The sequence below is a fragment of the Melopsittacus undulatus genome, chromosome 8 (genome assembly GCF_012275295.1).
Source record: "Melopsittacus undulatus isolate bMelUnd1 chromosome 8, bMelUnd1.mat.Z, whole genome shotgun sequence".
NCBI classification, from domain to species: Eukaryota; Metazoa; Chordata; class Aves; order Psittaciformes; family Psittaculidae; genus Melopsittacus; species Melopsittacus undulatus.
The window spans coordinates 33,628,893-33,643,400 of NC_047534.1; the positions used below are offsets into that span (position 1 = coordinate 33,628,893).

Below are 14,508 nucleotides of genomic sequence, written 5' to 3' on the forward strand. Positions count from 1 at the left end.
GCCCCAATAAGCACAGTATGACAACAGCATGCCACAGATGCAAGGGCACATTGCAAGCAAAGCATAACTTTCAACAAGCTTTTTCCTTAGTCACTGAGGTTTTTCCTGATGTATGATTTAACACAGCTTGCAAGAAGGCAGTTATGGTGATTTTGGTACTTTCCTTACTTCAGTTATATTGGAGGTTGTTAAAGTTTAGCTGCTTAAACGCATCAGAACATGTCACCGGACCAGTTCCTCTAAACCACTTTGTCTCTTCCAAATCACACTAACCTGAAGTCCAGAACGTTCACTTATATTCATTCCAGTTGTCTAAATTCTGACACAGGAATTAGGCTTTGGAAAGTCTAAATCCTAGCTAACGTTGTTCTCAGTCAGAATCAAGCCATAGGGAATTGTCAAGACAGCAACCTGGACATTCTACCTTCCAAAGATTAACATATTAAGAACAAGGCAGATCAGCTTTTAATAGATGGCTGTGCTTTGTGAGCTGCATGGAGCTATAGTCAAAACTGCAAAAAAGCAGCTCTACCTTGAGGAAAGGCATACATTGATCTAACACAGTGTCTTGTCAGCACAAGGCAAACATAATGAAGAAACTGGCAGCTGATTTAGTAAGTGCTTTTAATGGCGAGAAGCTTCCCATCAGGACTATAGACCAGATCTTGGCATTACAAACAGAAAACAGTATTTTGCAGACCAGAAACAGAGCTTAAACAGCAGTTTATTGCAGTTGACCAGGAACATAACTGTTCTGACAATCAGGAGCAGGGCACAGTATCAGTGGACAGTTTCTTCCTGCTTGTAAACACTAGAAAGGTGTTTCCTCTCCAAATATTTTAAGCATCAGAAAGTATAAACAGACTTTTGCAGGGGTTTATGAACAGTTGCCTCTATCTCTGTTCTTCTAATAGGTGTTGTCATAGAACAGGTAAGGGACTACTCCATCACATTTCAGGCACACAGGCTCCTAACTGAAGCCCTGCTGGTTACAACACTAATAAAGGCACACCTTAATGCTCTGGTTGCTGTAAAACCAGGTGACAAAACAAGCAGCTTCAGTTATAACACCCTACACCCAAAATGCACCCTGCCCTCTTCACTCTTCTGGCCAAGACACAGTTGCCCTTCAGAATCTTAACTATAAAGAACTAAATGGAAAATTTTCTGTGATCTGTTTTAGAAGCATTTGCAGTTATTTCTGTTTCAGCATCCATGCTCAAGGAACATGGGTGGTTTGTTCTGTGCTCTTCAACTGGTGCATGAAGTCAGCTAATTCTTGCATAGCCTTCGCACAGGCTGAGTGCACCCAACACAAACTGCCTGATTCTGAAAGCAAGCCTTGCCAGCAGGACCCTTCTCTCAGCTACCTGCCCACCAGGGATGAAGCACTGGTGCTTACAGTAATCTGGAGGACAGGATAAGCAGGCACTCAGCTAGAGCAGCTTTTACAGTGTCCCAACAGTTCCTGGGTCAGTGGCTCAGAGAGAACAGGGCGATGTTTTCCCTTTCATGAATTTTTCAGTTCCCTTTTAAATCCATGCAGTTTCATACACAGTGTGCTGCAGCAAGGAGTTCTACAGTCAGCTGAAGAGATACCGTGATTTGTTTCAGACCTGCTACCTACTGTTCCCATGATTCCCTTGAGTTCTTCTATCAAAAAGACTGCTGAGGGATTTATTCCTGTGCTACCCTCTCCATGCCACTCTACAGTTATCTGCCTTGGCTCTTGTCAGCTTGAGGCTTTTTTCTAGATGAAGAACTGTCTTTTATTTTATTCTAATACAGAGCCTAAATGTAGCCCTGTGAGGCGAAAGACAACAGAGCTAGGAAAACAGTCCAGATTTGTGTTTCTACAGCAGCGGCAACTTTAGATACTGAGAGACAAATGGCATTAAAAAACCCCAGCTGTCCTTAACTATAGGAATTGCTGAGTGGGTTCAGAGCAGAGAATTCAGTGCATTTGCATGGAATTAAAAAGACCATAAAGAAATTCAGAGGTTTGCAGCACTGTCGACACCTGTGAGACTCAAGAGTGAGAACTAAACTGCAATTACAACTGTGGGCTACTGAAATGGAATGTGGCTTTATGTCATTTCAAGAACAAAAGCCTTCTTGGCTAAAAGTGGGGATATTCTAGAGCGTACCTGTGGACATCCAGAACATGCTCAATTTCCACCTTTGTTCCAAACCAGAATCTCCCTTGTGGGCATCCCATTAGTTAAAAGATACTAATTTATCTATTTTTTTGCATTCTCAACAGCTGGTGTGGAAAGATCTCAGTTAAAGATTCAATTAATCTTTTTATCAAATGAATATATTGTAGGAAGATTAACTGCATTCAATTTATTATTTTATACATCGTATCATTTAAATAGTCACAGTTTAGTTTTAGGATTCACTACCCAGCCCCCTTGAGCAGGGATACTGCTTTATGAAAAGTAGTTTGTTTGATATACTATCAAAGCTTTAACTTGGAATATTCTGATCTGACTTCCTCCATCCTGGCCATCTCCTCGGGTTCTTGTCTGGAGTCAGTCAGTGGTGCTCCTGTCACTGCATCTATTTGCCCACTGTGTTTAGTGCCATCATCTACCCCGGGAAAGGGAGATTCCCAGAGCAGCTGGTGGATGCCACACCATTGGAGAAGGGTGCTGCAGTTAATGCATCCACAACACGCCTCTCAGTGTCCACAGTACGGCACACACAGACAGGTATCAGAATTCCTGAGTAATGCAAGAGCTGTACTGCCCACAGAGAGGAGTGTTGTGAATATGTCTGCTCAGTCTTGTTCCAATTCTCATTTTCACCACATTATTTTGCATTGGCTTCATTATGATAAGCATTTATAGTTTTTGCTTCTAAAACTAACTGAAAAAAAAGCACAATTTTTAGTTACAGTCACATTTACCTCCTGAAAATGCATTTTATTCAGCTTTTCCACTGTAAGATGTAATTTCAAGACAGCAGCATTAAAATATTTCCTGTTCATGCCTCCCTACAGAGCTCTGCCAGTGTTAACTTCCCTTCAATACATGCAGCTCCTCCCTATGGTGAGGATGGAAGCACAGTGACTTCATCCTTTGAACATTCTTTCTGTTATTTGATGCAGCTGAACACACTTTACCCAGTGTGAGATACATTTAGCTGAGAAACCTTATATATATACAGCAGCATTTTCATGTATAGTCTATGATCTAATCTAAGTTTAGCCTGCTTCTTCCTTCTATCAGCATCATCATGCACCTTGCTGTCAGTGCTTCTTAGTTTCTCAAACTGCTTTTCCATAGACTGGAAGTTATCTTTCAGGGGGTGAGTGGTTCTGAATTTCCACTCACGAGTAGATTACTGACACATTGTTATACTAGCTATATGCTCAGACAGCTTTTGGCTTAGATGTATTAAAATCCTGCATAGGTGAAATTATACTACAGGTGCAAGTGTTTGCCTACAGCCTCCAGAGGTTTTCTGTACAAACATAGCTTAAACTGTTAAAACTCTAGTGTAAGACAATATTTCTCCAGGCTTTTGCATTAATGCAAGGCAAGACAAGTGAAAATTACATTAAAATGTAACAACAATCAGTTCATTTTCCCTACCAATATTTACAACACCCTTTAAAAACATTCTTCCAGCTTGTGGAAAACACTAAACATCCTCATTCCTTTCTCACTCACACAGTTCAAACTGTCATTGTTTTGCAGCATTTGCTTCCTTGCTTGTCAAAAGCATTAACAAGTTAGCAGAGCACCCAGTCATGTAATTCTTCTATTCAAGACAGACAGAAAACCAAATTATTTTGCAGTAGGAGTATTACTACAGTAGGATTAACACAACGAAGAAACAGACAAAATACAAAATGAGTGGGAAAAGGTTATACCAATGCATTTAAAGCAGTATGACTTAAAAAAACCAAACCAAAGAAACATCAGACACATTTGTGTGAATTATGTACATGTCCATCTGATGCAGTTACTTACATTATCACATACATGTGACCTGAGTGACTCCATCTTCCTGGTCAAATTGTCCATCATCCAGTTCCCTTAATACTCCACTGCTACTGAACCCTGGAAAGCCTCCATACTGGGAGGATTCCTCCTTGATCCAACACTGCTTAGAAGGAGACAAGTGAAACTCATCGGGTGGCTGTCCAGTTTCTACAGGGCGAGAAGTAGCTGTATCTAATCCAACACTTCTGCTAGAGAATTTGCCTCTTTCCTCCCCAATAACTTGTCTTAAGGATTTCTTCTGAAATACAAGAGGATATTTAATGTTAGCTCACTTAGAGGCATTTTAACATGAGGCAGTATTTAACACTGTTTCCAACCATGAACTCTGGAGAAAAAAAATTTTTAAGGTCCCTTCCAACCCAAACCATGATATGATTCTGTGAAGAACTTGGTATCAGCTTGTCATTAGTACAGGGATCTCCTGACATGCTTCTTGGAAGTGATGGCTGCCAAAGTCAAAGTAAGCAGGTTGTGAATTATGCAAACAGACCTATCAGACTGTGCTAAGGGTCCTCTGAGGCATCACATATAAATAAAAGGTTTATTTCACTTTAGCACCAGGAGCTACCCGTGGCACTCAGATCAGTGATGATGCAGCTTCTCCAGAGGCAACATCAGTGCCTTGAGTCACAGCAGAAGAGCATGGTCAACAAGGCAGGAGTGCCCTGGCCATCTGCCTGAAGCCTTGCTGTCAGCACAACCACTACTAAACCAGGAGGTGCTTTGCCAGGGCACACAGCCCCGTCCAGAGGAGGAGGACATCTAGCTGAGAAGGAATCCAGCCACGGCACACAGGACACAAGCACTCTCACAAGGGAATATGCACAAATACAAACCCTTTAAAAAGAAAACCACCCCACAAATGTTTTTGCCATGCTCTGGCAAGTTCTGTGCACCCCTTCTATACATTGCTGTTTTTTTTTCCTGAAACCCTTTTGAAATAGCAAAACAATGGTCCTTGTGGCTAAAGGAAATGTATTTAGGGAAGCTGTTACAGGAGACATTGGGAAATTACACTAAGGGGAAATAACGTTGCCTCAGGAGAAACAGAAGGAAACAAGCTTTGCCTGGATGCCACAGTAAGAGGATGGAGAATTCTGCTGAAGGGAAATAAAGGAAAAAAAAGAGAAAAGAAAGAAAAATTAACCTCAAGCACTGTGTGTTTCTGTCTTGGATCTCCTCCTCTAAACTACTCTTGTAGATAAACAAATGGTCTGTGATAAACAAAGAGCCCACTGAGGCAGTACAGCTCCTAATCCAAGAAGCCTTTAAACCATTACATAAATCAGAAGCTGGGTCATAATGCACTATCCCATCAATATACAGGGTAGAGCAATGAGCTGTGAGGACATAAAACACACCTTCCTCAGAAAAGAGACCCTGTAGGAATAAGAGACCAAGTAATAGGGTTTTCCCCCCAATTCTTACTGGAGCAGAATTGCCTTTCAAAATGGAAATGCTAACTTTGATCCAATGATTAAAAAACCAACAATGCCCAGCAATACAGAATCACAATATTTAAATGATTTTTACTAAATGCTTAAGGGTTTGATAAAGTCATATAGCTATGTCCATCCATGTCCAGGGACATCTGCAATAACTATATTAAAATTTCCAGAGCAAAAGCTAATGCTTTCAAATTTCAGTAGCTGCTTTGCACCTGAAATCTATCTACGCAATGCAGAGCTAGCACAACATCCTATACTAGTTAGGCATTAATAACAAACCTGTGCATTTAAACTGTTAGCCAATTCAGACATTTTGGTAAAAAAGCAATGAAGTAAAAAGAGGAAAATTGAGAGGAAAACCAACGTAACTGGAAAAAACAGAAGGAAAATGTTACTCTGCTGAATGTTTTGGCTTCAGCCTGCACCACCTATTTATCCCATGCTGAAATAACCGTGGCGCACTGAAATTTCCTGGTGGAAAAGTAAAATAATCACTGGTACTTAAAGAGCACATTTAGATACTAAGTTTGTTCAGTCTTTAAACACAGTAATCCTGATGCAAATGGCTACAAATTAGCTATTTCTTGTTTACTTTCAGTATGTTAATGCTTAACTCAAAGGCTCCTCATTACAACAAAGTAAAACGGTAGCTGCAAACCACACCATTTTATTTGTATAAACCAAAGCTGCTGATCAACGCACAAATGGGTGACAGAATTTAAACTGTGAGCATAATGCTTCCTATTTTTAATTTAAACCACATCTCAAAGACTCATCAGTTGCTCAGACCAAATGCTTTCACAGAGCTGGTTTGTATTGCATCTCTGGGCAGAATCCAGTCAACCATTCTAACTTGTGTCATGCAGCTATGCTGCCTTTAAAGAGATGCTTATAGGTAGAAATAATATGCCTTACCAAGGAAAGAGTATTCGTACCAGGAGTCCATGCCCTTATTATACAGTGTATTCCAAAAAGTAGGGAAGTATCAGGAGAAGGATGACTATTTCATACTGACTGACACAATTAGATTTTTATATAGTTACAATACTGACATAAAAATTATACTCCAAAAAATACTTCCAGGAATGTATTAGGAAAGCATGTAAAGATGTCTAAGTCAGGCATGAGAGCAGGGGTCAGAAGCTTAGAAAGCTGCAGATACTTGGACACAGGGGGAAATGAATGGAAAAAACAAACCATATGAGGAATTGGGAGAAAAGAGGGTATGAATTAAAGAAATTAAGACATTGGCAAGGGAGACTACACAGAACACTAAAAGTGGAAAACACCCAGAAGCTCAAGGTTTTTGAATTAAGAAATAAATTACAGATAGTGTCCAAGAACTAGCTGGGAACTGAGATGGCAGTGGAGAATAAAACAGGACTTTAATTGTGCATGCTGAATGCAGTTCTTCCAGGCATGGAAGTAACAATTATCAGGGGATACCCTGAGAAGGAAGTTAGGCTGGAGATAAGCAAAAGCCTTAAGAAAAAGAAGAGAAGTTAGAGTGTATTTTAGAAACAGCAGAGGGAAACAGAAGTTACGGTAACAGACTGGACAGAAGGCAGAAAGCACAGAGAAAGATCAAATATGAATGCAAGAAATTTAGAGACCTGTGAAACTATTGATACAGATGGAGGAAAAAGAGACTGGGTATCACTGTTTTATAATAATGTACAATACTGTGAATGAGAGTTTGTAAAGTTCTACTGTGGTGCTTGACATGAGTGAGAACGCCCATAACTCTCATAGCTGCTTAAGACATGCTGATTAGAGAAAGGTTGAATAGCCACTGAAAAACAGAAATAACAAAAATTAAAATCCATCACAGGATGTTGGAAGACTTGACAAAGAGCAGCTCACCAGTAGCTCATCCTTCTGTAGCCACAGCACTATAGAGGTGCAACAACTATTGTGACCTTGACTCTATGAGTAGAACATAACAAGTGCCAGTTACTTAATCCCCAAAGCACTTTTATAAACCACTGTAACAGGAGCCTCACTCAAAAGAGGCAAGGAGTTGAGTTCCAGCTGCAGGAGTCTTAAATCCTCTACTTCTGTCACACATTTTCATGCAACAGCAGCTAACATCCCTTTATCCTATTACCCTCCAGATTACAGTATCCTTTGCACAGCTTGACGCTTTCTTCTACAAGTGTGAAAATAGATGTTTTAGAGGTCAAAAGAAAATGTTTTCTTTTCATGTAAAACAGATTTCAATTAGAACATTTAAGAATTCCTGAAGACTTCTAAAGAAGTAATTGCAGCACAGCCAACCTTATCCACCTGAGACACAGTAGCTTCTTTGCACAAAACAGAGTTTTAGCATGCTCATGCTTTTCTCTGTGGCTTAATTTAAGAGCTATATGGCCAAAGAAAAACTAATACACAAGTTAAGCTGCAAAAGGCCTCTGCAATCTTGACCTTGTTTCAAGGGAAACCCTTTTTTGCCACTTTCTGCCCTTAATTTTGAAGCCTAGCTTGTTTCTGTATCTAAGCATTAAGTGAATGACTAATTTTTTTACATTAATACCATAAAGATGTTACTCACCTCTGGTGTCTGGACAGCAGAATTCCACATAACAGGTCTCTGAAGAAAAATGACTTGCTTTGTGGCCAGATTTCCTTCACTAAGATTTAAAGAAAATGATTTCAGTATTGTAAAGGCAGTAATAGTCACTGTAACAAGTTCGTATCTTTCAGAGTCAGCTGTTAAGCTGGACTTAAGTCCATGGTGAGAAGGGGACAGACTACCCAGCATTATCTGCTTTATTAATTCCTGAACACTTCAGTAATCACTTAAAAAAAGAAAGCATGAGGAGTACAGAGCTGGGTTAAGGTGTTAAACATGGAAATAGATAAAGAAAAAAATCTGTATTGCTATGATTAGTTATTTAACATGCTTGATCTTGAAAGTTTAAGTACCAGAGCTCCTACTTTAAATCAAAGCCTGCACCTTTATGTCTGCAGTAAACACAAAAGAGACATGTAGTGAGGTCATTTGAAGGATTTATGATTCTAGTCTACCAATCCTAAAACAGTATTATTGTGCATAACCTGATGGAAATAACTACTGAAGTAATGTAAGCTTGTACTTTAGTACAGGTATGTCACAATCTTAAAATTAAGTACAACACGCAAAGTTGAGATAATTGGCTCAGGTTTCATGCCAAGGCTAGGACTGATAGAATTAATTTATAATTATGATTAGGGACTTACTGCAAGAAAAATCAGGGTTTAAAACTGTTCCTATGACACCAGGAAGAGCTTGTTAACAGCCTGCCACAGCAGAGCTTCTGGAAGTAAACTCTGAAAGTACACAAACCAGCACTATTCCCAGCACACTCAGCTCCATCTGATCAATACTCAGTGGTGATGGTTTTGTGACTGTGTTTAGTCTCTCAGCTGGACTGAAAGGAAGATTGTGAAATCAGGTCATGGTGTATGTTTGCACATCTTCCTTGGATAAGAATAGAGAACTATCTTAAACTCCAGCTTGCGGGGAAAACAAGGAGGCAAGAGAATGAACTCATCAGTTTCCTGCTCTGAGAGCTCCTACCCTGCTATTTGCATTCATTAAAAGGAAATGTGTTACGATTTTATGTCATGACAAGGAGATCAGCAATCCTGCAACCTCATTCCAGTTGGCTAGGCATCTCTCCCTGCCCAGTTATGTCTGTTTTGATAATATCAATTGGGAAACCTCTCTTCTAAATGAGAAGGCTGAATGCAGTCCCTGGCATGGGGAAGAGCCTACAGCTTATTCTGTAACAGTGTCTGCATTCCTTCAGAGAAAAGAAAAAATCCCTAAACTTTAAGCTACAACTTGTACAAATTCTACTAGAACAGAGAAAAGACATAATGGTGAGTAGACAATAAGTAAATTAACAATTTTCTAAGTCTGACCTTATTAAAATGCCACACACGACAAAGCAGCTATGAGCTTAATTCACAAAGAACTCAATGACAGTGGGATTTCCACTGAATTTAAATGAGAAAAAGCCCTTAGAGCAAGCCACTCCACAGCTTCCCTTGCATTTCCACACTCCGTCTTTGCCTCATCAGTCAGGGCATTTTGAGAACTTGCATTCGATAGCTTGTCATAATAAATTAATAACCCCAGAGTCAGTGTTTTGCACTGTGTTTGTCTGTCTGCTTTCCAGGCTCAAGGACAGTCTCACTGCCCCATTTTCAGGGACTACAGTGATCAGTGAAGGGAAATAAAGGTCACTGCAGAGTAAGGCTGCTGAAGCCTTTTCCTGTCTCTTCTTTTAAGAGGGATGAGTAGCAACAGAAACTCCTTTGTTAAAACACCAGCAATTTGCTTGTGTGCTTTATGCTGCACTGGCAATATATTTGTCCTTTTATACGTAATTATTAAATAAGTCCTTCAAAACAATCATCAAGCTGGAAGCCAAGTAGTCCTGCCAATGGCTCTGATTTTTTAACTATTTTTACAATGCACAGACATTTCACATACAAAGCACTTCATTCTAAGGTTAAACAATGTTTTCTGAAAAATGAACAAAAGGAGCAAGATGATGAATCCTTTTAACCCATTCAGGTGTTTTGAATTTCCCAAAATAATACCCTTTGGAACTGCACAGCATCTAGACTTTCAGTTACGAGAGAGACATCAGCTTGGGACAGTCTCCTGGCTTAAGGGATCCATTCAAAGAAAAATTCAAAACACCTTAGAAATAACTCTAATTTTAGACCACAAACATGTATGAAATTCTACAAACTTGTGATAATATCATATTAGTAACTGCAGCAGCACAAAGTTACCAGCAAAGTATCTTCTAACATATTTTTCCCCACTCACTAAATTTAACTCCTACAAGGACTATTCATTTTATGCTTGATACACAGCTTCTGAACCAGCATAATTACTGTCAAACTATTGTCTGAAGACACTTAACTAGTAAGAGCTGTACAGAATGCAGGAAGCTCTACAGGTCACTAATATTATTGTGAATTTGTTTTGGATTCTTTTCCACTTTTTTAGGTAAAAAAAAAATCTTTTATTGACTGCTGACACAATATAAGTCCCAAGATATGGATGAATACAGCAAATGTTTCATCATATTTACTTTTCTGTTTAATCATGCTGTTTTCTCATATTCCTGCAAAAAGAGAAACACTGACAGAAGATGGGAACTTCTGTGGGTTTTAGAGCGTGCTGACCAAACAACCCCTAAGCCCCCTGGTGCTTATCTTTTAAACAGCATTGCACAAAACAGCAACTTGGCAGGTTTCAGAAATTACATTTACCATTGCTCTGTTTGTAATGGCAAAGATTACATTTCTCAAGAATAAGTTTCCTGCATCCAACATGCCTTGGCCACTGAGGTAGGAGTTAAAGGACTAAGTACGCCTACAGACTGCTGCCCCTGCCTGAAACAGGTCAGTGATCCATGACACTCAGCTGTCACATGCACAACACTTCACACAACGGGACATTTTATTTTATGGAGAGGAACATCTGTAAAAGAGAAGAACTTCAAACAACAAAACCACACAGGAACGGACATGACAGCTGGTGGTTTCTAAACTGCTTCACATCCTAACCATGTGAAAAACAAAGAAGCAGCACAACAGTGGCTGACAACACTGTCACACCCCAGAACTTGTGTCAGCCTGATGGTCACACTCTTCATTTTCAGACAAGCAGTGGGCATAATGGCTAGGAACAGAATGCAGATGTAGGATAGGTTTGCAATGAATTAGAGAACAGAGCAAAATAATATGGTGCTAAAAATGGGGAGCAGGCTGCCCTGCTAACATTTTATTCTTGGATAAGAATTTTATTTATGTACTTTGTACAATTTTATTTTTAAATAAATATTAAAATAGGAATTTGCCAGATCATCCCAAAATGATGCTCATTTAGTTTTTTTCCAGTGTTTCTGAAGCCCACCAGTATTCAGGCTGGGTTTTGAGGTCAGAGTTCCAAGTCTGGGAACAGACCAGCTGTTCGGCAGTATAAAGCGTCCTTCTTTATTGAGACATCTAACTTTCATTCCTAGGATAATCCACCACCACAGTAATGGCATCTTTCATATCAGACACGTAGTAACCATCCAGGAATTTCTTCTCCTCTATAAATAACCAACATCCATGCCTCAAAATAGCATTTATCAATCACTACTTAGCCTATCAGGATGGATACATTCTTTTTTGGACTCCAAAGAATTCTTAATCCCTACTTAGAAGTTCTTGTTTACAGGCTTTTTAACTTTTTTTAAAGAAAACTGAATAGCACCATTCTGTACAGTCATGTAATCCCAGGATGCTCTGGGTTGGAAAGGACTTTAAAGATCATGTAGAATTTTGCCTGCTGCAAGCACAGACTGATACTCACAGAGTGAATGACCAGCAGCTGCTCAGGACAGTCTTGACCCTGCTGGGCCAAACCCTGCAGGGATGGGCACAGTTAAACTTTTTGAAGGATAGAACCGGTTTGAGGTTGAAACCTCTGTCTCATCCTATGACCTACAGCACACCAGGACTACTAGAAGTCTTTCTCTCCCATTCTCCACTTGCATCCTTCCAGATCCAGACCCCAAAGGATCTCAAGATCTAAAGTCTGGCCAAAAATTTCAGCTGTTTATGAAAACCGGGCTCAATGTTTCACGTACCCTTAAGTCACCATGTTCAAAGCTGAAACACTTACAGACTATGAAATTTTGTTTGAAGAACTGAAGGATAACCTTTTTTTTTATATTCTGAAAACTGCTTCTTCCTGGAGCAGAAACTTTAAAAGTTCAGAATTTAATACACTACAGAGAAAAACAAAACGAAGACCCTTAAAAACATACTAGCAGAACATGTCATACTGTTTTACCATAACTTCTTCTGTCTTTGCATATAATCAGTTGGCTAAACTATTAAAAACACAGCCCCCAAGAAACCCCAACACCTTCTGCCTGACCAGAAAAACCTCCTTCTCACATGGGTGAGTTGGTTTAATTATGCCAAATCACTTGAACAAAACTCCACTTTCTTGGAGCAGCTCTCTTAGAACTTTCCATTCACATCCTTTTTCATGCTGTCTTGATTTAATATAGTGAGGTCTGGATCCAAAGATTACTCAAGTCACCCACTCTTTCCATTGTCCTTAATGAGCCCTAAACTATGCCTCAGTACATTTGTTTGTTTTGCAAACCTTGGCAATCCTAATCTAATGGGAGGGGAATTAAAAAGAAGGAAAAAAAGAAAGGAAAAAGGAGAGAAAATAGAAGAGGTGTATGCTTAATCCAGCATTTCATTTGACAGTTTTTAGCTTAATACCATAAAGAAAAGCACAGTAATATTTTGTTGTTGCTGTTAAAGAACACCCAAAAACCAAACACAACACCCCTGCCCCAGAGTCCTATAGAGAATCCAGGTCTTTTATTGAGCTCTTCTTATGTTTATGAAGCCCCTCAGTCATCTAAATGAGTATTACAGTAAAAGAACTGAAAGTCAGTAGTTTGGTACTATAGTTAAATCAAAACATATTGTCTACATCAAAGAAGAGTAATAGCCCAGTAACTTGCTGGATTAGCACATTCTCCTCCCTAATTTGCAATAAATACAACATGACTGTTCTGTGACAACATGACTTTTTACACAGTCTAAACCAGTCATTCACCAAGGTCCTAAATTAGTGAAACATTTCAACACTTATTTAAACTTGAAGCGTACGAGTAACCCCACTGCTGGGGACTGGCTATGTGCTGAAAAGTTTCCTAAATAAAATCTTTCATGTTTAGACATAAACAATCTATTTAAATTCAGGACTATCAGTTTCATTTGAAACTCACTGAAGCCAGCAGTCCTAAAACAGTATCATAAAAAGGATTCCACCATAATGCTCCTTACATCTCAAGTTTTATATGCACTTAGCATTATTAGCATTTTTAATTCCTTTTACATTTAAATACCCAAGTAATCAGCTGATAATTCTGGGCTGTACACATCAAAATGCTGTAATAGATTGTTTGGGTACCTGTCATGTCGTACAATAGGTGTAGGCAGGACACAGGTCAGAAGCCATCCAAATTCAGCCAGCGTGTGCAATAAAGGTCCATAATCTGTTTTAATTTCACATCCCTACATTAATAATTATAAAAAGTAGTAAAGTGACTCTGTACAGGTTTTATTTGCATTTCTACAGAAATTACAATGACTCTCCTAATTTATAATGACATAACCCTTTGAGAGGACACTAAACTGTGCTGTTTGCTGTAGATTCACTGCTTCAAACTAAAAACCGTATCAGAAGTTTAAGACTATGGAAGACTAGGAGATCAGACAAAACACACTAACTTTAGGGTATGAGCGCTGATTCAGCAAGACATTCAAAGCACAACCCACTTGTTGAAGCTTGTCATGTTGCTAAATTAACACCTAAAGCTTTTTGAACACCATAAAAGATTTCACAATGTATTTAGGTTTTTACTTCACATTTGAATAATAAGCATCTCATATAGCTAGATACTTCATATATATGAAGTATATATTAGCTATATAAGTTTTGGTGGTTAGTGGTTTGTTTGGGGGGTTTTTGAAAGGTCTTAGTTTTATGTTATTTCTTGTCACATTGGTAAGTGTATTTACCATTGAATATTTGAAAAGTAAGCCCTTTGTATCTTTAAACAATGATTGCTTTCAGATCTCATTAATGCCAAAAAACCTTGTAATGTTAGAGTAATAGAAAACATTAGATAATTTTATTGCTGTACCATGCTACAGCAGGATATGTAATTTATTAGGAAACATGAAGTCTTTCATACTTAGCAGTAAAATTTTACTCAGAATGTACATGTGAAAAGCATACTCTAGTAATTCGCAATCAATTTTTTCTTGTGCTGTTTCTAGGTTTCGCTATTTTCTTCCCCTTTTTATTGAAGATTACTTCAGCAAATTGTCAGTAGGACTGCATTTGCTGAAATTACGTCTGAATTGGTCTGAAACAAATATATAAAAAAACCCAACAAAACGAACATTTTCTTTGGTGACTGAATTTGCTGGTATGAGTGCTTGCAAGTATCAGGCCACAA

The 14,508-nt window shown here is 38.8% G+C and overlaps 1 protein-coding gene across 1 annotated transcript in view; it reads right to left on the minus strand.

Annotated features, from left to right (window-relative positions):
- Positions 1 to 610: 610 nt before the first annotated feature.
- Positions 611 to 14,508, minus strand: part of RFTN2 (raftlin family member 2) — a 30,728-nt gene continuing 16,830 nt past the window's right edge. The window contains exons 7-9 of the mRNA XM_031045880.2: positions 13,455 to 13,558; positions 8,013 to 8,091; positions 611 to 4,251 (exon numbers count right to left, since the gene is read on the minus strand). Coding sequence (XP_030901740.1) covers positions 3,985 to 4,251; positions 8,013 to 8,091; positions 13,455 to 13,558 — 450 coding nt within the window. The 3' untranslated portion in view covers positions 611 to 3,984. The remainder of the gene's footprint in view (positions 4,252 to 8,012; positions 8,092 to 13,454; positions 13,559 to 14,508) is intronic.